General features: G+C 36.4%; 1 protein-coding gene across 1 annotated transcript in view; it reads right to left on the bottom strand.

Annotated features, from left to right (window-relative positions):
- Window positions 1–1663: 1663 nt before the first annotated feature.
- The window catches only part of LOC139974801 (uncharacterized), a 50391-nt gene continuing 25834 nt past the window's right edge, over window positions 1664–26220 (bottom strand). The window contains exons 4-10 of the mRNA XM_071982232.1: window positions 26093–26210; window positions 19636–19755; window positions 18872–19096; window positions 18176–18461; window positions 14353–16380; window positions 8938–9089; window positions 1664–7666 (exon numbers count right to left, since the gene is read on the bottom strand). Coding sequence (XP_071838333.1) covers window positions 7517–7666; window positions 8938–9089; window positions 14353–16380; window positions 18176–18461; window positions 18872–19096; window positions 19636–19755; window positions 26093–26210 — 3079 coding nt within the window. The 3' untranslated portion in view covers window positions 1664–7516. The remainder of the gene's footprint in view (window positions 7667–8937; window positions 9090–14352; window positions 16381–18175; window positions 18462–18871; window positions 19097–19635; window positions 19756–26092; window positions 26211–26220) is intronic.

Genomic DNA, 26220 nt, shown 5'->3' with positions numbered 1-26220 from the left:
AAGAAGTTTGACCATGTCACACCCATGCTCCTTCGACTACATTGGTTACCAGTCTCCTACAGGATAGACGTTAATATCCTCCTGCTCAATAACAAGGCCCTGAATGTGATAGCACCACAGTATCTGAGTAATACGACTAGTCGCAGGCTCACCGCCCAATCACTCCTCTCAGCAACTACTACATATTCCAGTATGGAAGCTGAAGTCTTTGGTCGAAGATATGTCACCAATGCCGCTCCCTCTCTATGGAACCAACCCCCATTGCACGTAAAGTCAGCACCAAACATTAATAAATTCAAGAACAGACTCAAGACAAACTTATCTTCTATGGCATATCCCTGTATACACTCGCCATTGAGCGTTGGGTTTCCTCTGGATATTGGCACTTTCTTATTGAGAATTTACTATATATTATTATTATTAGGAATCAATGACCCATTCATGAGTTTATGTAATCGATTCCCAAGATTCCTCAACTTTCCAACAACTCCATTTTCTTTAATAAAAAATCTCAGTTAAAATTAGCAGACCTCTGACACAGTCTCAGACCAGTGCTTCAAAAGATAACCTTTCACTAATTTCCACTTCAAACTAAACTAATAAGCCTAGGCTTAACCTGTGTGTTGAAGACACAAGGTGTGTTGAAGACACAAGAGGGTTCATCCTCTGAAACAGATTTCATGGTCTACTTTGTATGTAGTACTCAAGATTATATCAGACCTTTTGTACAGCATAACATACATTGTTTGCCTTCACAAAAGTTGAACAAACTCTGTCTAGTGAAAACAATAAACCAACAGAATTTGGTATATACCTAATATATTATATACCAAAGTTTCACCACTAGATAAAGCATGTTTAAAATTTTCAGATTTTGACCACTGCTTTCTTAATAAGACCTTTGACCTCCAGTAAAAACCACAGCAGTCAAAAACTACATAAGTGGTATCTACATTTTAAGTTCCAGATTCACCTAAGGTGAGTTTACTGGGTTTGAAGATTTCAAAGTTTTCAGATTTTGAACCCACTGATCTCAAATGCCCTTTGACCTCCACCAAAATCATTGCCAATACAGACAAAGTAAGAGGCACCAACATACCAAGTAAGATATGTCAAAGATAGACTTATCAGTTATCACGTTTACATTGGTTTCAATGTTTTGATTGTTGTTGTCCTCAAATAACCTTTGACCCCTACCCAAAAAATATATTGAAATAAAAAGTAAAAATGTCATGGTATAACACCAACATTTTGATATTAAACATCAAACTTTTTAGCAAAAGGTCAAAATTTCAGCATTAAGTGTCACAATTTTTTGTCACAATTAATTGTCACAATTTATTAATTGTCAAAACTTAGATATGAAATATTGACATTAGATTCAAAATATCATGATTACACATCAAAATTTTGACATAAAACAGAACTTTCTGATTAAAATGGAAATTTGGAGGTAAGACATACAAATTTTGCAATACAATGTCAACACAAGTTAAAATATCTCAATGCAGAGATGAAACAGCAAGAATTCAAGCTGAAATTTCAGGTTTAAACATCACAATTTAGTTGTACCCTCACATTCTTAAGATGAAAAGTGCAGACACAACCAATTAAGTTTCTAACAACAACAATTAACACAAAGAAATGACAGAAACAAAAAATGCCAAATTGCACAAATCATTTATTATTCAACAACTGTATATGAATCATGTTCTTACAGTATAGCATTTTTACAATGGTTGCTAACTGAATTCTGTTCTTTTTTACAAACTTATTGATAGCAAGAATGATGCAAAACTCTGTTTAAATTGAAGTTCAAAACTATTGTCTGAAAAAAAACACAGAATTAAGAGAAACAAGTGACAACTACTTCAGACAACATTCTTAACTCAGACATAGCCTAATGCCATCATATGACCCCTCCCTAAATCATATAGTCCAGGTAACAGTGTAAAAAGAGGTTATTAACCTCCTGTCATGGTTTACTTGGATACCAATATCTGAGCAATGGACACCTATCTACAACAGTCAACCCCCCCCCCCCACAGACCTACCCCTCTCCCCACCCAAGTCTCTTTGTTATTATATGAAGACAACTTTCATAAGACACTTGTCTGTTGATAACAGCTTGTAAACAGGATACAAATAATGACTACAAAGCCAACAAAATGGTAGTTCTTGTTTAACTGTAAGAGTGTTTTCCAACAAGATGGTCACATTCCCTTCATTTCATCCTCCAGTTCTCTAAAACAGATGTCCATAGCACCACACAGCAGAAACAAAGTCAAGTGTGCCATACAGGCTACTTTACCCACAATTAGATATGCATAATATTCCATATGGTCAGTAAATAGATTTAAGTAAAATTTATATTCCCTGTTAATGAAAGGACCACATATTATTTCCGATACTCACAGGTGTAACAGAGGTTATAGCCATTCCCTCCCTGCTCATAATAAACTTGAAGAACCCACTCTAATTTACTCAATGAACAGGTGGGTTAGTAATACTACATCACCTAAGATATTAATCAGACATTTAATTATAAATAATGATGACAATCATACATTTTATCAAATAATCATTTAATCATAAATTTAAGCACACTTTAAGCAATCCCTTGCATTGCCCCCCCCCTCCCCTCCCCCACCAATCCCATCCCCACCATGGACCACCGGCCTAAGAATTATCAAGCACACATGTTGAGCACCTTTCCAAATGCACAACAAATTAATGATTGCTTTCATCATCAATAGATGTGTTTTTCAATGAACGTGGACGCAAACTACAGTATTTCAAGGTTTAATGAGAAATGAAAATGTCTATCTGATTGAAATATAATGGATGAAACAGTAGAATGACAAATAGTAACTCAAATTATTTACAAGTGTTTATCTATTTTTCTGCTTGACAAACCAACATGCCTGGAACTTTTTCTAATCTGACAAAGGCTCTCACATATAAAGGTAGACTAGTCATGGGGGTTTAGGTAGACTAACAAAACCAATTACTTCAACATTAACCAGTGATGAGCCTTGGGTAAAAAAAATCACGGAACTTTGCAAAAATTGCGGTATAGGCTCCAGTTTGCGTATGTTACAGTGTGTTAGGATAATAGTATTTGTCCCCGAGGTAGAAAAGAAATCACGGATATTGCGCGAATTCGCGGAAAAAGCTCATGCCTGATTAAAAGGCTGCTTTAATCTACAATTTTACCAAACCTACCAAGCATCACTTATAATCAAATTGTAATCAAACCCTCCAAGATGTCTCCAGCTAAGTAAAAGCTAATGAACAAGTTCTTAATCAGTGTGAATTGATTCTCTACATGTCATTGAACGATCAGTACTATGTTTACATGCACAATGTTCAGAAGGGAAGTCTCTACTTCATTATTTGATATGAAACTTATATCTTTGGTCATCTGCACAAGCAAACATTACACATGTTATGATTGATGAGAACACTGAAAAATAAACAAACAAAATGGAGGCATGAAGCATGGAGAGGATCACTAAACGAAGACACTCCTGATATATATTCTACAGATCACATGGAGGGAGGGGAGGGGGAGGGGGAGAAGGAATTACCTAGAAATGTTCTTAGATGGCACTTGGCTGGATGTATGGAGGACTTATAACTACATCAACTTGAAAGAATTCAACCATGAGACATAATGAAGGAAAACAGCACCACAGTACAATAAAAAATATAAAATACAAATGAGAAATACAACAAAGTTACCAAACAGGAAAGTTATGTAAATATTCCAAACGGAAAAATACCTTTGACTTGTTCAATTCACTTAAGTATTGGTTTTGAGAAATTGAGAAACATTTGGTGACATCTCTCCAACATTCCTCTCTGTCACTACTCATCTCTATTCACACATTTAGAAACTTAAGTATGAACAATATCATTGATTGAGACTCTTCACTATACTTGAGATGCTACCCCATACACACAAATCCATACATGAAGTTTTTTATCATCAAATTTAAACATGTTTTCAACTGTTATATCAAGACAACTGCTAAGTAAATAAGATTGCTTTGAAATTCTCAAATGAGGTAAAGAGTTATTATACAGCTAACAAAAATAATATTATTGTGAAAGAAGGTAATAAAACTCATTTCAAAGTACCCCTCCATACCCTCTCCCCCCCCCCCACTAACTCAGTGGGCCATACTTCAAGGGTAGCCCTAATATTTGATAGTATTGCCTACCCAAGCATAGCTTTTGTATAGGTAACCCTGAGATCATTAATGAAGTAAAAATGAAAGCAAAGAAAAAGAAGTGAAAGTTGTAATATCAAACAGCAAAATGTCAAGGCAAAGCAAATTGAACTCAACTAGGAACTGCATTGGCAATAAATTATCAAGTGTTTCTCTAGACAAGTGAAAATAAATTAATGGCTATTTCATTATAGTGGTAGGCAAATATAGAACATAAGTTACAAGCAAGAAAATAGGCTAACTTCATTCAGACCTGGAGTTGGACTGAAAACATTTTCTTTGTTTTCATATCCAAACATAAATATAAGCTGCTGCTGGTTTGTTTGAATCAAACTCTCTGTTGCAAGATAAAAAAAAATAAAATAAAAAATTATCTGGGTAAATTCCAAACAACATCTGATCTGTGAAACGATAGAAACTGCATCTAGAGAATGAGAAACTTTTGTTTTAAACATCTTAACATAAATATACAATTTCATTGAAATGTCACATCTTTGGTTGTATGTAAGTAACATCTGGCCCCAAGGGGGGAGGGAGAGGAGTTCTTTATGGAACAACAAGACTCAATAGTAACTGGTATGTGTGTCATCAATCTCATGCAATACAAGAATGTACAGTCAGGAGCCATTCTGATGATGAGGAAGAGGCAGATATAGCCTTATGAAGATATATCATTCTGGTCTTGTATTTGTGGATAAAGCTGTCATCACCTTACAATACATACAGTAATACTTAAATTAGCTGATCATAGTCAATAAGTAACAAATGTACTGTTTGGGTGATATACATAGTAAACACTTATATGATACAGAGTAACAAAGTTGACCACAGTATGAACAACTTACTTAAGAACTTCTCTCTAATACAAGGTTGCCAATCATTCTATGAATTTAGTGTATGTATATATATATTGATAATAATGGGGCAGTGTTTGCATTCAAATAATAAGAATGAATAGACAGAACAATTTATGGTACATTCGGCCACAATTGTTTTTTTCCCAACAGCAATAGATATAATATACATTTCACTATAGTGGCATCCTTCTCAATCAAAACTTTGTTATGAAAGGAAGGGACGAACAACAAACGTGCATCCGGTTCAACCTTTTCAGCACTTGTTGTAATTTTCTGATAAGTTATAGGATGAAGTTGGAGATGTTTTAAGCAATATGACTATATGATGTGTTGTTTTACTAATGCTTATGAGAAAGCTTTTAAGCTAATATTTTTCTTCACTTGTTTCTCTGCATGAAATTACTGACACTCCATAAAATCTCTAAACGATCTCTCTTTCTGTAAAATATTGCATAATTTGAATTGATATAAATCACCTCATCATATAAGCTATTGGTTCGGTTCATACTCTCATATCTCTGGCATATATCACAACATTTCTTGCCTAGGTAGTTGTCTTTTCTTTATCTCAGATCACATAATATACAGTATTTAGTGAAGCTAGAATACATTAGTGGCATTTCACACATAATGGAGCTGTAATAACACATTGCCCTGGCTGTAACAGACTTAACTTCTGCAATCGGACTGACAGCTGCCTGAAAGCAACAAGCTGTGACTACTTTCACATCAGATGTGTTTTTGCTCCTACATATAGTTACATTTTGCTGTTCATATCTGTGTTGTCATCATCAAATTTCTACATTGGCTTGGGTACTCATATGTGTATATTGGTATATAAATATGTACGACGAAAGTAGGGTGCTACAACAGGTCTGTAAAAGTATATCAGCATATTCCTAGTATATGATATCTGAATCAAAACCTATAAATATGAAAAGGACACAAGTAATTAGTTGTATGAAATAAATCACCAGATTATGAGATAATGCCTGTTGGGAATATTTATTTAAGCAAAGATTACTGCCAAGATGAAGTTTTAAAAGTGGCATAGTGACTCATGATTTAAAATTGATAAATAAGTCTAGAAGTAAAAGCCAATTATCTGCAGAGATCTGACTATGAGCTGATCCTATCTACCTACATGTGCAGTGTCTGGGTATAAATGGTAATGGGAAACCTACTATGGCTTCAACACAATCAAGTACAACTTTTCTCAAAAAGTTTGCACTATATAATATTCATGAGAAGGGAACCAAAACCAATAGGACACATCTACACATCATTGGGAATCTACCTACCAAGCATGACATTGACTCAACTTGCGCTTCTTGAGATATCGTTTTTACAAGCTGGCCATCACTTACACACACAATGCGTACCTGCACGCACACACAGGTGCACCCGCACGCACGGACGCACACACCAGCACAATTGCAAAAGGTTACTGAGCCTGCGGCATCGTAACCCAAAACAGGTAATTTTTGATGCACAATGATCAATCAACTTTCTTGATTAAGCATACTGGCCATTTACATTGCATATGTAAGATTATGTGATTTATTTTCAAAACTTTTAATCATAATTTGAAATTTTGAAATTTTATATTTCAGATATAAACTAAATAGAAAATTCAACAAGTTCTAGGAAAGGAAGAATAATTTAGCAGTAAATATTTCATGTTTTATAGCTTGCTGAAACAAATTTTATGACAAACCAGTTTCCTCTGCAAATTATTTTGAAAATCACACACACAGCAGCAATGAAAACCATTTGACTTCTCTGCAATATGTAACCATAGCCTATGCCTATCTTTGCAGGATGGGGAATACCTAACAGTAATAAAATTTTAAAAAAAGCATTGACCACATTACCATGCAAATTAAAGTGACATGTATTATGTTGTATTGTGTTGTAAGGTTGTTTCACTTTGACCAAGCCATTTAATATTTACATGTATATAGGTATACATCACTCTAACTACAAGATTTATGAGCAACTGCTCCTAATTTGTGTGTTATGAACCATAAAGTCCAATACAAATTACTTTGTGTCCCAAAGATGTGATGTCACACAACCATAATGCATTTCCAAAAATTCAATGTTTAATTTTCTCAATTGCACATCCCTGAATTGTAAACCGTGCTATAATTTGTGTATTCGGGCATTTAGTATGTTTCCATTAGATGTAGCAAAGTGCAGCTTCATGCTTTAAGTCACTTCTTAAGACTGTTGCTAAATGTTCAATGCCAATAGTCATCTTTTTCAATATCCTCTCAGATTGTGAACAATTTTCCCATAACCATGCAAATTGGGTTTAAAGTGTTTTTTTGTCTTGAATTCTTGAAATACATCTTCATCATAGGTAGTCCACTTCTTGCTCAGCCCTCTATTGAATGAGGTGTTTTCCTGTAATTACATCAATTAAGCTGTTAGTCTCATCCCAAGAATCTCTTGAAATAAGTCGTCATCAAGGTCAGAGGTCATCTTCTTCTTGCAATACCCTCTGAGTAAGCGGACAGTTTTCCCGACGGTCCAACCTCTCATCCGAAGCAACTGGACTACTTCTGGAAGCTAAAGAGAGATAAAACAGAAGCAATTACCTTGACTATGCTACTGTTGTGTCATACTTTAAATGGTTGTTAAGAACAAATAATATAGGGTGTGGGAATCGCAGCTATATGTGATAATCACAACATAGATTTTTGTCATTGCAATTTCAACATATTGTTGCCTAAAGTGACAGAGTTTCATGTTTTCTTTTCTCGCTGTTAATACTTTCCTGAATAAATTCAGCAAACTAAATTTGTTTTAGTAGAGTACCTGGGAAATAGAGATTATTGATATGATCTCTTTGCAATGACTGTACAGCCACTACTTTATCCAGTATTAACAGTTGCCAATAAATACACTTTCCAATTTTTCAATATTTAACAACTCCAAATTTTGTGAAAGAAGCAGAAAAAAACAATTACCAAGCATTTGGTTGTTTGGGATTCAGCCTTCAGGAAATAATGTTTTTTATCATTTTCTTTCTCCTTCTTTGGCTTTTAATTGTTTTTCTAATGCCACAACAGGTGATCACACTCTGTGTTAAGCTCATTGAAAATTATACACAGTTTTTCATTATATCAACACACTGCATTCACACAACTGCCTGTTTTCATTTAAGGAAGTTGGCAGTATTTCTAATTAGTGGTGGCACTCACACCACTCACTTGCCTGCAGGTATGATTATCTGAATCCTGAAGGGAAACTATTGTTTTTCCTTCTTCTTTCTTTCTTTCTTTCTTTTATTTATTTATTTATTTTTTTGGAAGGGGGGTGCATTGATAAAAAGATCATATTGATGCCTTGCTGATGTGTTGAATAATTCACTAGTATGTGGCGACAAGGATAATTTTGCCAATATAATTTCTAACTGATGACTGTTGCCACATGAGCGCTTAACAACATTAGGTTTTAGAGTGGTGATAGATCACATGAAGATGGAGACAGAGATGATGTTAAGATTCACAGAGGGTTTTAACCTCTCCCAAGAACTGTAGTTACAACTAGCAAATAGCTCAACTGATGTTCTATAGTCAATATTCATTGTTGCTGATACACATATTATCACTCTCCTATGGGGTTCATCATGCCAAGTGAGAGAAATTAATAAATTAGAGGCCGGACAATACTACAACTTGTCCTATCATCAATGATTACCAGTCATAGCTGTTGCTATATGTTGAGAATGTTAATAGTACGAGAGAATGCAGCTATCTGGCAAATCACACAATTTTATGAACATTTAGGTTTTCCTTCGTAAAAGTAAATCTTCATGTAACATTGGTGGATCCTACCTCTTCAACACGTCCATCCCCAAATGAATAATAGTAGATGGTGCGCAGGCCGGCCTGCGATGCTGCAACCCACTGTAACAGAGACTTCACTTGAGGATCACCGCCAAAGACACCACATCCCCAGTTACCGGTGGCAAGAGGGCGCTGCACTTCTATACAGATCAAGAGAGAAAACATATCATTAGCATGGGAACACTAATGTTCAAAGACATGGTTGATTTGTTGCAATTACTTCTTTCAAGAATGTTTGTAACATGAGAGCTGTTTCCTTCATCTTAGTAAATTGGCTGGTTACAAAATATCTTGGGAATTTGGATCAGGTGCTCACTCCTATTCATGTATTCAATAATTTGTAGTTTGCATAGTTTATCAGCATGTTCTTTTTATATGAATACTTTAGGTCATTGCATCAAACAGTCAAGCTACAGAGTTCTCATGTTAGAGTTACTAGCCTGAAAAATCCATTTGAATCAGAGGATTGTTGCATCCTAAAACACTTGTAGATTGTAAACACAATTGGAAATAATTTGTTTGGTCCATGTTGTTTTACGGGTAAAAGTAACAGTGCTTCTTAGTTGAGACGGGGACTCCGAAATCCAACACCAATCACGAAATTTGTAATAAACGATCGAAAACTTTAAAGTAAATTTTGCTGAATGGGAGATTGGGAAGGAGGAGTAGGCGAGCAGTACCCAGGGAGCGGGGGCGCAGTGCTTAAATGTTCCAGTGTGTAGTTAGGTAGATGGGAAAGTGCAGATGTGGAGTGGGAGACAGGTAAGAGAGGAGTGAAGTAACTTGAATAATCCTAAAGTGGGGCTACAGGGCTACACATTAGTTAGACCAGTATAACATTCATCTACAGTACTAAAATTTCCCATAAACTTCCCTCACTTAAACAGAAGAAACAAATATTGATAGATTCAGAACTTTCCTCAAAAGCACCACTGGACCAGGAAAGATACCAGTACACAGATTGGTATATAGATTATACGCATTCTCGCTGCAACATCTCAGAGTTTGAAAGGTTTGTGCTGTTACACTCATCAACAATCTCCAGCAGCAATGACAAAGGTTTTGAATATTTCAATTTAAATTCTAATGAGAGTATTCTTCAGAGTAAACCACCTGAGATGACTGCAGTATCGCACGTCATAAAATAAATCAAATTAAACTAGGAGATATCATGTGTGCATAAATCAAATTAAGCCTTGACTTGCTGAAAGATGTGCTACAAGTTATTGTTACTTGGTGGTAAAGTTAATAATGTTTGAATAAACATAAATAACCCATGTAGTTAAGGCAGCTGTATATTGAGCTGTGCAGGTTTGGTTTCAGTTTTTGTTTCGTCTTTTCTTAATACTATTCAGCTAGCTATGTAAGTTGTGATGTAAACCTTAATTTCAAAAGTTGCGTCTAAGATATATGTCTTTGATTGTTTCCATCTCTGATTCATAAAGTATTAATTAACACAATATCAATGACATCATCAAAATGTAACCAATGCTCAGATGATTTGCATTGTACATGAAGTGTGATCAATTTCAAAAGGCCATGTCAACGTCATAATTCAAAGCCTTTCGGCAAAAATGAACTACACAATTTCCCATAATTTGAAGGGTACTTCTAGAGCTGACAAATTTGGGCTGAAAATGTAGCTGAAAGCAATGATGAAGGTATAATTTGTAAAAATAAAATCCAGGGAATAATTTATCCAGTATTGCATTGCAAATTGATATGCAGTATGGGCGACTTGCTATAGCTATGCTTAGCAGTTTATGTACACAGACACCATAGTTTTTTATTAGGGACAAAATTCAGAATCTTCAAAACTGCTACACAAAAATTGAACACTAAATTCTTCCCTGATTTTTCCTCAAAATATAGTGTTTTATCATAATTTGACTTAAGACTTAGTCTGTTGATTAAGTACTTTACTTTTTTTATGATACAACTGATAAACCTCCAAATTACTATACAAATGTTCAAACTAGAAAATTCCCAACAGCAGCAAGTACATGTAGTCACTGCATGCATGGTCAGATAATGTCTTAATACAAGATAATGCCTAGAACCATATTTATTAACAGAAAGCTAAGCCGCTTGGTCACAAAATTAGGCCCAACCTGATCTTGCTCACCCAAACAAAGCAACATATATATGATACAACCTAACTTATAACTACATCACATACCTACAGAGAGGAATATGATACAACCTAACTTATAACTACATCACATACCTACAGACAGGAACAAAGCAACATATATATGATACAACCTAACTTATAACTAAATCACATACCTACAGAGAGGAATATGATACAACCTAACTTACAACTACATCACATACCTACAGACAGGAACAAAGCAACATATATATGATACAACCTAACTTATAACTAAATCACATACCTACAGAGAGGAATATGATACAACCTAACTTATAACTACATCACATACCTACAGAGAGGAATATGATACAACCTAACTTATAACTACATCACATACCTACAGAGAGGAACATTTATTGGACTACACCTTCAAAGATCTATACCCTTTGATATTTTGGAGATTACCAAAACTAAAATAACAACAAAACTAAAAACAAACCAGAGGAGCAATGCTGCTGAATCTCACTACTCTGATATCAGAACATTAATGTTGCACGTTAGACGACATAGTGACACATGTGACTTTTGGGTGTGGAGGTTGAATGTGACAAATATGGCACCTTCCAAATTTAATGTAGCAGGGATTAAAAAAGTTAAAAGGAACCAGTCCACCTGGCTATGTGAGGCTAACCATATCCTATGCACAGAAGTTACAATTTACAATGCATGATGTACTGCATGTGTAATCCTTGAATACTCATTAAATGGAAAGATTAAATGAGTAACAATCAACTTACAGTCAGAACTGTACAATATGTGTGTCTCTTATAGGATATATTCTGTAGTGTGCAGCAGCACTGTCACATGCACAACCAGCATTTTACAACAAAATCTGCACAAAAAGGATGCCTTTCTGGCTGACTTCCTCTGTCAAAGTAAGAAACGTTTATTTGTCATTATGTAATACATATCTTGAAGAACCTTCGCAAGATGTTTTTGATTCGTTCTGACGCTTAAAGGAAACAACTGACAAACAAGAGCATCAATGACGCAGTATCTCAATACTGGAAGTTCTAATTTCGATTCCTAGTTTCTTATCTTTGCTCTGTCTCTACAATTATCAATATCAATATATATAATATTTTTGGTCATATAGTTTGACGTCAATGACAACAGTCAAATAAGAAGAGGCGAACAACTCGACCATATTCTTGATGCCCGCCTTGAGAAAGCTAGGCCTATCGACCTACTGTAGGTTACTGTAGACTGTAGTGGTGACTACCATCAAAACTGTGTACACTTCCAATTATCAAAACAACCCACGTTTTTCCATCTCAATAATTTTGACATAAAGATTTTGTGGATTTATGACTTGGAAAAAATAATGTACATATGTAGAATATAAGTTTTAAATTGAAAGTGATGGGTGGCCTCCTCCTCCCCTAATAGCCACCCCAGTTCCTCTCCATTTTAGTATTTTCTTTTAATTCTTTGTATATTTGATGTCAAACATCACAGGTTCAAAAGAAAGCTAAACATACTTCTTATAACCTTATTATATCCTTATAAATAAGACATAACCTTATCCAATTTTTATAGTCTTATAAAAGTTGTAATGCTATGGCCGGCTCCTCTTTTATACATACTCCAGTGAAAATAAAATGTGATAGATTATAATTTTTGTTTTTAATTCTTTTTTTTGGGGGGGGGGGTTAAAGAAATATACCAAACAAGCTGTTAATTCATAATGATGCTTCATTCTAGAAATGCACAATATACACTCTATTCCAAATGAATAGTTGTTGTATTATCCCATTAACATTATGTTAAATTTATGGAGTCACAGTTAATATAGAAGTTGGAAACTTAACTTAAAAATTAAAACACACTGTAAGGCAATCAAACAAACTTACTGTACCATGGCCCAAAACTGCCTGAACACCACCAGTACAATGCTAATGTGGCTATTACTAAATGAAGGCCTAATATAGAATGCATTAGGCCTAGCCTAAACTTGTAGCCTTCAGCAGCACAACAAAGTGTATACGTAATTATACAAAATACCTGATGGGCAATCAAACAAACTTATCATGACTCTTGCTCTGAAAAACTACCTGAACAAAAGAACAATCCTTAAATTGATATTACTAAAACCATGGAGCTATAAACAGACGAAGTCCTAATATAAATTAAATGCACAACAATGTGTATATGGAATTAGTGTGCATTGGTCGTGAGGGTGACCATTTTTGTATATCTAACATGTAGCTGCCATGAGGCATAGCCAATCTGCTACAAACCAGACTTGGAGGCGGGCCTTGAGTCATAGCCAATCTGCTACACAAGACTTGGAGGCGGGGCTTAATCATCAAAAACAATGAAACAAACAAGTTTTGGAGCGTGTGCAAAAAGGCTTCATTTCAACTGTTTTTCAGAGGGATTTGGCCAAATTTGGACATAAATCGGTGAAAAAGTCATAGAATGAGATACAATTCTGGAATAAAAAATAGTAACTTTTGTTGGCCTATATGATATATGCTTGCTCTGGAAATTCCAGAGAAAAAGAACTTTGTATGAAGACGCTGAAAAATTTTTAAGAGAAGAGAGAGTCCCACTTACTGTTACAATATCTCTATACATGTAATGTATTGAGATAAAAACGGCATCTCCTTCAAGCATACCAACCTCTCAATACATAGCTCATGTATTGAGATTTGGGTTTACAACCTTCAGTCACATTATAAAAATATTGTGTATCCAGTTGTAATGCTCCATCGTAGATTAAAAGCAAAAGTTGGAAGAAACATTCATTTGTGCTTTTCATCATAGAATTATTAACCTAATAAAAACAAATCCTGTCAATATTGTTTATAAATATGGCAAAGTGTGTACAAAGTGAGAAACACAATTTCATAATCCAGAGACTACTTTTATACAGCCAATGGCTTTACACCAAACTTTCACTAGTGATTTGATCTCTCAATTACCAAATGGATGCATTCAGACTGGTTTCTTCCTCTCTTCTTCAATCTCAAAATTTAACATTTAGATTTCAGAGTGATAGGAGAAAGGCAGTTTTCAGTAATAATATCTATATATATCTTCATAGTTAGTATTTGCCTTGATTATGAATAGCCAATGCTTCTGCAGTCAAGTGATGAACTTAGACAAGTTGAAGGATATACGGCATCTCCCTAATGATAGGTACTTATATATCCAAAACGGCAAGAAAATTATTAAAATTATCCTATACTCAAGTGAAATTTTACACAATGCCTAGACCAATCAAAGGTTAAGAAACTCACCACTTAATGACTGTGCAAAGAGTTCTTCAAGCAGCTTGACTTTGCTTATGTCTACAAAGGCCTCTGAAAGGATTGTACTTGAAATACTCCAGGCCATTTCATCCACTGAAGAGAAATGATAAGTCTCTGCTGTCCTGGGCCTCTGAATGTCATCAGTCGTGGAATCACAAACAGAATTTTCGTCAATTTGTGCACAGCGTGAGTTCATTTCTGACTCCAATTCTCCCCCGATGGATTCTGAAGAATCACCGTCGGATAGATTGCCCAATACGTCCCTCCTGTAAGTTCTCATGGCAGACTCTAAGATGGTGTTAGCTAAGTTGGCAGCCAGAGATAGTAGGTCTGTCTCCGAAGGTTCTCTTCGTGGGGGGAAGAAGCCTTCACCTGCAGGGATGAGCCTCACTGAATGAGGAAAGACTGTTCCAAACATTTGAATGGCAACATCCTGCATAATATCTGCAGCAAGTCTAGTAGCACAGAGAGCAGCAATATCTTCATTGACGTCCCTTATCTGTTCTGGAGGCTCGTCATTGACACCATGGAAAAGATCAAAGGCGAACCTATCTAAGTCTGACTCCCTGCGTAGATTATACCTGTCTGATTCGACTCGTTTTGCTAGCTCGGCTGAAAAATACTGAAGGGACTCTTCGGTTCGACTTGGCCGACGTCCCTGAGGGTCGATGTCTCCAATTTTCAAAAGACCTTCTGTGAAGCTATCGAGATTCGGAGGTTTGGAGGAGGCACTGCCACTTCTGCTGCTGCTCCTCCTTGAAGCAGCAGCGATCATGTGATCTAACTCACTATCTTCATCATCGTCATACTCCTCTACGAATGTCTCCACCATCCCGAATCGTTGATGGTTTGGTGGCTCATCATTCTGTAAATGTAGCAGCTCCTCACCAAATATCAATAAGTCTGCTTCACTAAAACTTGAGCGAGAAGATTGGTCAAACTGTTGAAAGCTAGGAGAAGGGGGTGGAGTTCCAGGCTGAGAACAATCTCCTCTCTCAATATTGACCACTGGCCCTCGTAATGGAGGGAGTGTGGGTTCTTGGTAGGCTCCATCACCTTCATGTACGTTTGAGGGTAAGGAAGATAGGCTACCTACATCATCGCCCTCTAGTTCACCATTAAGGAGAGGTTGGCCACCACCTGTGGGTTTACTAAACTCACCAGGCTCTCCATTGCTGCTAACACAATGAGTCCTATTATCTTGGCTGGTTTGTCTTTCGGAATCACTTTGATCATTACCAGCTGATCCCATGGTATCGATAGTGAAGTTATCCAATTGTTTGGCAATACAGACTGCCTGCCCAATCACACCTGAGACATAATTTTCTACCATGTTCAATTGTCTGTTTCCAGAGTCAGGGTACTCATCCAAGTTGACTTTGACATATGTCTCTGAGTGAGCAGACGTTGATGAAATGACACTAAAATCCCCTAAAGAAGACCCAAGACCAGAATGAACACTACCATTATCAGATGGACTGGGCTGGCCTAGTTTCCTGTTAATTGCTCCAGTTACGGCAGACGCTACAAGATCGTCGACCAAACCGGTCAGATTATTCTTGGGTTGTAGCGTTCCCTTGTTAAATTGACGGAGTTCTACAGAGTTATCAAAATTATTTAGAGTATTCAACATTCCAGTCTTTGATTCTTTGGTCACCGTTCCCTTCATTCCTGAGACTAAATCCTTGCAGCCGTTGTCATCGAATCTCTCTGGCAATTTGTGCGATATCACTGAAATGATCACCTCCTGAGTGAGTTGCTCACAGAACTCTAACAGATTTTCACTGACGCATGAACGTGTGGAGAACTGGGACCACTCCTTCAGCCTTGCACCGTCCCCATTACCATCGATAGCAAAGTCCACAGATTCCTCTATAGATGTACCACCATCCCCGACGGAGCTATCAAACGAGTCTCCACTCTGTAAAATGGAGGCATCCTTCACTGCTATATCAGTAATTGCTTTGCTAAGGGCATTGCCATAAGTGGTGATGTGGTTGAGATCATATGAATCACCTGGAATTACAAAAGTACAACATAAAGACAATCAAATATCTCACCTTTCAAAATGTACATAGTGGCAACTAGCAGTTATATGGAACAGATACAATGATCTGATTTAAAGGGTTTTCATGTGGCAGACAATATGACATTTACAGGAAGAAAAAAATTCCAACGACTACATGACACCCCTATCTCAAAATCGTGTTCCTACTCTAGACATTGTTGTTTGACTGTGCTTTATGTTTTCTTGGTTTCATACAAATCATTTACTTTCCTTTCATGATTTTGTCGTTGATTTGTCCTTAAAATTTGACAGTTTACTTTGCTGTGAATGTTGTCTGTAAGTCAATTCATTAAGTGGGTTTTATTCTGTTAAATTGATCTAACTCTCTTATTCTGCTCTTGCTAGATACATTTCAATGTTCATATCTTCGTGATTAAGCGTACTCTTTAGAAGAAAATGGTTTACAACCTGGTGCTACATATTTTAGGAATGATCAATTTTGAAGAAAACGATATTTCTTTAATTATACCAGGGTAGAAAGTGTAGTGTGTTTATTCTTCAGCAGTGAAACAACTTGTGATTTAAGACTGTACCAACTAAGGACTTATTCCAGTCTTTTCCTGATGAATAAGATACCACCAGTGGCCTACACATACTACTTACAGCACAAAATTGATCATCAAAAACTATCTGAATTTTCCTCTTTGATCATACTTCCAGGCAACAGAGATCACTTTTTCTTCCTTTTCAAATCACTCAAACTTGTTGCTCAATGGTATTTACCGTCCACCATACCTTCATGTCCCCACCCAATATATATGCTACATTACCTAGCCTACAAACAATTGATTACTTTAGACGTTAAATGCCTCCTGTCCAGATTTAATCAAAATATAATCAAGATTCACCTTGCTTAAATCTTTCAACCTTTAAATACTGGAGACAGCCACAAAACCACATTTGCAATCTGACAAGCACTACTGGTGCACATGGTTTCACAACGTTCAAACTAATGGAAATTTCCAATTTATAAGAGATCACTTGTATCAATGCAATCATTCCATTTCAGGAAACAATGGAAAAATTCTCAAACAAAGCACAAAAATCAAAGTGTCAATAAACATGAATGCATTGCAATACCTGTTTACATTTGTCGGATTCAAGGATTTGTCATCATAGCTTTAAGATATCCATGTTAAATGTGAGTAATACACAGGCACTGTACATTGATAGTTTCCAAAATATGTTGAATCAAACCACAATTGTAAATGAAAGGGCAGGCTTGCAGTGTAAGCTTTGTTTGTGAAATGGATGCAACCAGGCAGGAAAATAGAAAAAGTGATAATTGATCTGAATAGTTGACTGTATGACAATCTTTTGATTTCAATCTCTATTGACAGATGATATTGGGACAACATCATGGAAGATTCTTCAGTGTAGCTCCATGTTTAAAGATTTTAAAGATACTTTCCTTGAGGCTCTGACACTCATAGTGTGAGAGTGTTCAATTACACAATAAGAAGTCTGAGTCATGAAAAAAAAAATTGACAAGTCGCATTTAACTGATTTTGTAACTTTTTTGTAAACCATTATTCCTCTTTCTAGGATATTTGTGGCGACCTATTCCTAATGACTGACTCTAAGAAAGTGAACATTACTTGCTACCAGAATTTTGTTACAATAAACTTTCATGGAAAGTAATACTGTAGTTTATTGTCAAATTCAAACTTCTGAGTTATAACATCACTTAACCCAAATGATCAGTTGATAACCTCAGTTCATTACTTCTCCTTCCAAACTCACTCGACTCAATCTTTGGCACATCCAAACTCTCAGATGCCGTATCGAAATCCGTCTCTGCCGTAAGATGAGACTTCTCAGTGGCGGCAGTGTAAAAACTGATATCCTCTTCTGATTCATCATCGTTAGACTCTACATCATCTGTCTCCCTGCTGGGCAGGAACCCGATGAAGGCTTTATTCAGGTCTCTCTGCAGGTAGCTCTCACGGTACTGGTCGTTGGATGTGTCATAGAATGGAGAGGCGTCTATTGCGATGAGAGTACTTTCCAACTTTCCGCTTGAGTCCACCTGTAGCAGCATCAAAGATCAGTTTAAAAATTTTGAATTTCAATGAAGGCTGTGAAATCTGAAAATCCCTTCCCCTGTGATAAGAGTACCTGTTAGCTTCCACAAGTCAGCTTTTGTTGTTAGGGTGTCCTGAGAGTCAATTTGTATTTCTCTCAAGGATCAATATACACATAAAGGACTGTTCTCACATTAGCAGTGTTACACTGTGTTTTAGTGGTGAATACATACTTCATAAAACGGCTATTAATATTTTAGCAAGCTGTCACTGAATACTTCCTGCATTATTGCACAATTACTTTATTATATATTATTTATGATATAAGTTGTCATTGGCATTTTGAAGGTAGATGGCTTTACAAGGACAATCATCATTGTCCTCAAATGTTTTAAGTGCTACCAATGAACCCTACCTCAGCACCATCTTGAAAGTCTCCGTCAAAAGAAAAAGAATGACTGTATCCTGAGTGGCTGGCGTACTGCTCAAACCCGGAAATTTCCATAGCTTCGTTATCCTGTAGGCACTCCACAAAGGGTAGGCCTGCAATCAACTCTGGACAAGAGATAAACCTAATTTCCTCCTGGACAAGTCCACTGCTCATAACACCACCTCCTATATATCGATTAGCAAAATCAACCTACCAGGTAAGAGAAATAAACTGATTGCATGTGTGTTTCTAGGCCATAAATTCAATAACTAAATATAAAAACCCACCAACTAGTGACAGTTTTATAACATTATAAACATGCATCTTCTGAGTAAATTTAGAACCTTTTACTTAAATGTAACCAGGTAAAAAGGTGCTCTTTAGCACACCAGGAACTTCACATTAAAGTAACTGACCTTCATACTCATATTCACATGCAATGGTTAATCTCTATCATCTGACAATTAAGATAATTGTGCACTGCTGCATTGGCAAGAAGAATGAAAAGGGCTAAACTTCATACTTTTTATTCACATTGCTTAATTTATCCCTGTACAATATACCTGTACAACATACCTGTACAACATACCTGTATGTACATACCTGTACAAAATACCAATACAACATACGTGTACAAAATACCTGTATGTACATACCTGTACAACATACCTATACAACATATACCTGAACAACATACCTGTACAACATATCTGTACAACATACCTGTACAACATACCTGTACAACATACCTGTGCAATATTACTACCAGCACCCTCAATAGCTCCCTCTTGTTTCACAATCAAAGCACATAAAGGTACTTCACTGGTTTCCCAGGTATCTAGTGAAGGCATCAAGTGTTGGGGAAATACCTGTAGGATGATAAAAAACAGAGATGGAAATTGAGAGAATATAAAATCTTCAAAGAGTATGGGAGAACAAGGAGGAAGAAAGATATGACATTGGCTGAAAACAGACATCATCCCAAAATACATCTGCTTTGAACACCTATGACCACTCACTTACACCAAAGGTACTGTGCACTCTTTCCATGTCTAGTGCTATGGTTCCATTTGAAGGTGATCATCCGTTGACAATAAAATATTAGCAGATGGCAAAACGAGGATTAACAAGTATGTGAGAGGAGAGAGGTAAAGTGAGGATTAAGTATGGACTTGTAAGAACCATTGAATGTGTGAGTTACTGAATATGTGTACAAAGTGTTTATAATATCGACCCCATTGGTAACAGGAACAAATAGCTTCATAGCTTTGACCTGAAACAGTAACATTAAGTATCGCCTCATATCTTTTGATAAATAGAAGCAAAATCAGATCTAAATATACATTGTACTTGGAAAAAGCAGATAAACTTCCTCAATCCTTACAACCAACCTGCAAATAACACTTTTCATCAATCTTATCCAACAAAAGACAGAATACATGTAGCAACTAACAACAAGTTGTCAACATTTATTTATTACCATAAAACCTACAAAAACACACTAAAAGTTTAAGCAGCAACCTTTCCAAATTGCTGATTGCTAGGTAAAGTTGTAGTTATTTTAAAGAGCAGAAAACAAGAGGAGTCATGCTAATAAGGGGCCTAAATTTCAATGAAATATATATGACATAAGGCCTATAGTACATGTTCTGATTCAAAGTGTACAAAAACACATTCATAACATCTAATTTGAATCCTTTGCTGTTGCATACATCCCTTTGATGATGCATTAAATCATTAAATCATTTTCCTTCAAGTGCATCGGTGATGGATTTAGCCGAGAAAGCATGAGACTGTCTTAAATACAGGGAGAGTAGTCAGGTGCGCATCATTGGTTTTGCACTACCTAACAACACTAACAGACCTGGGATAAATCCATCGACACCATGTAGTGAGGTGCAGACTACACACAGCTTCAGTATGCAGGTACTGTACATATATGTGAACAGTATAAACAGAACAGTCATACACCACACTGTAAATCTCTGTGCAGTAACTGTCACCGATAATTTAATATTTCTCATTAAACGGTCAGTCTCTTAATGAACTTCAACACAATCACGTTAGTAAGGAAGCAGTTCACCAGTGTAAGTATAGACACAGAAACCATCAGTGACCAGGACCAGCTGAAAGGAATGGCTGTACTGTACACGTGTTAGATTTCTTTCTCGGTTTTCGTACATGTATCATTTATACTGATGCTGCCTCATCATTGACCTAGATACAGATATAAAGGCAGAAAGAGACTATGTGACTCCACTAAAATGGCTAGAACAGATGAATTGGTCATTAATCATGTTTTAATTAAGTTAGTTTTAGGTGAATAGACTTGAGGACATATCTACCTCAAAATAGGGGTTAAATATTAAAGGGACATGTCACATTTAACAAAGCTGAATCAGTTGTCAAACAATCTATATAATTTACCTTTTGATGTTCTCAAAAAGACAGGCAATGAATATTGACTGTGACTGTATGGAGTATCAATCACATTATTCTGTGCAACATGTTACATGTGCAACATGTTTATTTCTAATCTTAATTGCTGTCAAATCACTTTAAATTCTGCTTAGTGACCAATCTCATTGTTGAAGAATAAAAATACTTGACACTGCTAAGGAAAACAATACCTCTTGTTCCTTAATCTAAAAGTTGTTTGTTTGAAGCAAAGCTCCGCCTCAGAAAGACTTTTCAGCTTCGAACACAGATAGATTGGGAAGGAAGTATTAAGCAGTCACCAAGAAGCGGGTAAACACAGGTCGATGGGGAAGTAAGAGGACATAAGCTGTCACCAAGAAGCGGGTAAACACAGGTAGATTGGGAAGGAAGAGGACCTAAGCTGTCACCAAGAAGCGGGTAAACACAGGTAGATTGGGAAGGAAGAGGACCTAAGCTGTCACCAAGAAGCGGGTAAACACAAGTAGATTGGGAAGTAAGAGGACATAAGCTGTCACCAAGAAGCGGGTAAACACAAGTAGATTGGGAAGTAAGAGGACATAAGCTGTCACCAAGAAGCGGGTAAACACAGGTAGATTGGGAAGGAAGAGGACCTAAGCTGTCACCAAGAAGCGGGTAAACACAAGTAGATTGGGAAGTAAGAGGACATAAGCTGTCACCAAGAAGCGGGTAAACACAGGTCGATGGGGAAGTAAGAGGACATAAGCTGTCACCAAGAAGCGGGTAAACACAGGTAGATTGGGAAGGAAGAGGACCTAAGCTGTCACCAAGAAGCGGGTAAACACAGGTAGATTGGGAAGGAAGAGGACCTAAGCTGTCACCAAGAAGCGGGTAAACACAAGTAGATTGGGAAGTAAGAGGACATAAGCTGTCACCAAGAAGCGGGTAAACACAAGTAGATTGGGAAGTAAGAGGACATAAGCTGTCACCAAACACAGGTAGATTGGGTGGAAGTGGAAGTAAAATGTTACCAAAATCAATTCAACAAACTACAGTACTATTTTAGTAAAAGAGAAAACCAATTATACAGAGTTATCCAACCATAAGTTTGCCTAAACCAAGAAACTTGTAATTCTGTAAATTATTTCAAAACCCTGCTAGTCTTGACTGCTAAATGCTGGAGCATTATCTGATAGATAAAATCATCGCTAGAGGCTCATAAACCTTAACTGCTGTTGTATACTGTGTAAATTTAATGTCAAGTATATTCCACCACCCCCCCTACCCCCCCCACCCCCCTACCCCCCTCCGAACTTCAGATGTAGTGCAGGCCGGTGACCTGAGTAAATATATGCAGTGTGTGCAGTACATCAATATACAAGCAAACCATTGAACAGACGATTCACATAAAACAATTAAAGCAGAATTCCAAGCAATGCAATCTTTGCAAAAAAAATTGACTAACATGAGATACAATGATATTAATAATTGATGAAAACCAACTGATCCATAACAAGGTATGAGTAGTAAACAAGCAGCTTTAAGTATTAAAGTAAATGACTTGAAGTTCAGACCTTTTGGCAATGTTACTATAAGACAGATGTCCCCAGATTTTGGGCAAGTAAGGATGTAAGGAATCTACAGTTGTTAATGCTTAATTGTTATAATCCACAAACTAGGGCAACCGTAAATAGTTTGGGGAGAAATGATAGCGAAAGGGGGACTGGGTCCAGGGTAAAGAGAGGGAGATAAGTTTAAGATGACACAAAGTTGGTGTTCCATGACAACATAAATTATTTGGTAAGACAAGCAAAACCAAAGATGCGTTACCAAATTGGTTCATCCTTTTTACAGGTTATACAGCACCAGTTCTCCTTAAAAATGGAGTTAGGACTACTTGATACTTACATGAGCCACAAACAAAACATCAACAGCTTGCCAAACCTAAAAGATCAACTTACACTACTGAATGTGAGAACGACCAGCAATATTTACAGGTTAAGTCTACAATTACTATTATGGCTATAATGACACAGTCTCTAAACACTGTTAAATGGCAACAAGGCCATAACTGGGGATACTGCCTGTAAGATGGATGACTACACCTTCTTCTAATGTCATAAATGAATAACTGGGCCACTCACACTATTATACCCAAAGCTCTGATCGTACGATATCGTTTCAAGCAGCCTCTATAACATTTTCTTGCATTTCTACATTATTCAAGTTTGAGACTTGTCTTCAGGGTCCAGACAACATGAGCTTGATGAAACTGGGAGGCCCACAAAGTTAGACTGCCAAGGGGCAAATAACACAGTTAAAATTCTTCATGTTTACCATATTATTTACATCTAATAGAGGACCTGATTTAACTTTGAGAGGCCAACTTGCAATGCTCAATAAATTTGTTGGTGTACCTAAAGCTATTGTGTTGACCAAAGATATCAATGTGGCACATGTGAATAAAACCCTTTGGCTGTGTCTTTATTAACAAGTTACACACTGCTAAGGGGCTGTACAAAAAGGAAAATTCTGTGCTGCACATATTTAATGCAAAGTATGCTTTATTTTATTTATTCTTTTCATATGAAAAGTTTTGAAGTTAATCCCTAGTGTTATCACCAGGTGAGATTTTTTAACTAAATTAGCATTTCAAATGATCTTTCAGGCACCTACTCTTCCCTTATATTGTAGAGTAAGGTTACATTACATTGTACAGTATGTAATTCAACCCAAATGCAGATATTAATGTATTGGAGAACAACACCATGTAATATTTACACTGTATGAAAACCCATTACTGAGAGATCTGCAACCATTGAACACATTGAAGTGGTGAGTTAGTAGAAAATGCTTAATCCAATACCAAAATGTTTCCCACATTCTTTATTTACTTCTATATATTGCCATGGCAAGCCTTTAATTTTTTGCCTCATTTCATAATTCCTGGTGCAATTTCTATGATAATAGACAACAATTCCAATAATATTTCTTTTGTCCTTCAATTACTCTGTATAATATTACCAAATTTTGAAATCAACTCAAAACCCATTTTTTTTTCAGGCAAATTGATGTCAGCTTCTCAGTCCATGTCTATCAGACATTTACACTGCTTTGGAAATTGTAATAATTTCAATGATTTTTTTTATTTTCACCATATTGGAACAAAACAGCTCTAAAGGATGAAATACACAATCTGCCTTAACAAGATCTAACAGATTGAACTTCAAAGGCACAAAATCTTTCTTCTGTTGTTTTATCTTTGAAGATGGAACACAGGTAAATATTTGTATAATATACGTAAATTTCAGACAAATTTCTTGTGTTGGATATTCTTGGTCGAATTAATATCTTCCCAAACCATGACAATGAAACTGAACATGATGGCCTGTCACAAGTAATTTAATATATTCCCAAACCAGGACAATGCAACTGAACATGATGGCCTGTCACAAGTAATGTAATATCTTCCCAAACCAGGACAATGCAACTGAACACGTTGGCCTGTCACAAGTCGTTTAATATCTTCCCAGACTACCTTGATCATATTATCAATTCAAGCTTAAAATATTCAACATTATGTACAGATTTCAAACCAGCCAGGATCATGCAAAGATTGGTAAAGAGAAAGGGTTGGGATTCATCTCCTAAAAACTACATTATAGTCAACTTATTACAGTATACATGTGATTAGACTCAGATAATATGCTTTATGAGTATGCATATTTGTTTTTGCCATGTTCTTTGAAATCTGACCTTCAAAAACTGACTAAAGACACGTTCCTCAGCGACTTGGTTGATCTTCTGTAAGGAATCCTCTTTAGAAGTTCATCACTATAATTCAATCCATAAACTTTGCCTGTTATTCGCATCGTTTAACCCGAGTTTTAAAGTATTAAATTGAGCAAAGGAAAAGATGACAAACAACATCTGTTGGCAATGAAAGGACGGTACACCTAAAGATTCAAATTTGAACCAATGCACACAGTTAAGTCTTGAGGGCATTGAAATCAGTTAATTCCAGCTTATGAATGCCTTAACATGTCAGAGGTGCAGAAATATCCCTAGGAGTTATAAGAATGCAATATAAATCTTATGCTATCAAGGAAAACAATTATCAACACGTCATTCCTTCACTAGCCGCTTGAGTATATCATGAAATGCTATTGGTGACCTTCCCCACCACCCCCCCCCCCCTCCCGCACCTTCCCCATTCAAGCCATGTTTCTTCAACTTAAACCCTTCCACCTCACATCAGCAGATTTTTCATGCCGGCAACACCCAGGGCTTATACTACAGTTAATCAGGGAGAAAGGTGCAGAGATTGCCCCTAAGTGTTATCACCTTCTTTTGCTCACGATTTCTTAAAGACAGTCTACTGTATCAATGATGCAAATAGCTGAATACATTTTGGGAGATGTTTAAAATATTATTCACTAGGGCAAATATCATCTCATAATGGCAAACTATGACTTAGAAACTTCCAAGTAGAAATGCTGAGTAGCAATGGATTGAGAAAGGTGGATAATACTATAGAACTGTTCTTTTGAAAACTGTAGTATATACTGCACCAGGCATAAATTATTTTGATGAAAGGGCCACAGTCCTGATACCACAGGTCAAGTGGGGTCCGGCATCCTGTGCAGTACGAGACTGGTGAAGTTAATATATAAATACAGATGTTATCTTCTCCTCATTGGGGGGGGGGTGGAGGGGGGTTACTAGAATACACTACAATATCAACAGGTGAACATTTATGCAATGGAACCATGATCTAACATACATTACAATTAAAACAACTGTTTTTACCTTTCTGTGAAAACAGATCTTTCCTGATGGTTGGTCATTTTCCCAGATTTCTGACAATCTCTTGAAATAGTGTAATATGCACCGAAGTTTTGATGCTTGTGCTTTCTGCAGACTTAGGCTGAAAGTAA

Source organism: Apostichopus japonicus, chromosome 10, assembly GCF_037975245.1.
Source record: "Apostichopus japonicus isolate 1M-3 chromosome 10, ASM3797524v1, whole genome shotgun sequence".
Lineage (NCBI taxonomy): Eukaryota > Metazoa > Echinodermata > Holothuroidea > Aspidochirotida > Stichopodidae > Apostichopus > Apostichopus japonicus.
This window is presented reverse-complemented; position numbering and strand designations above follow the sequence as displayed.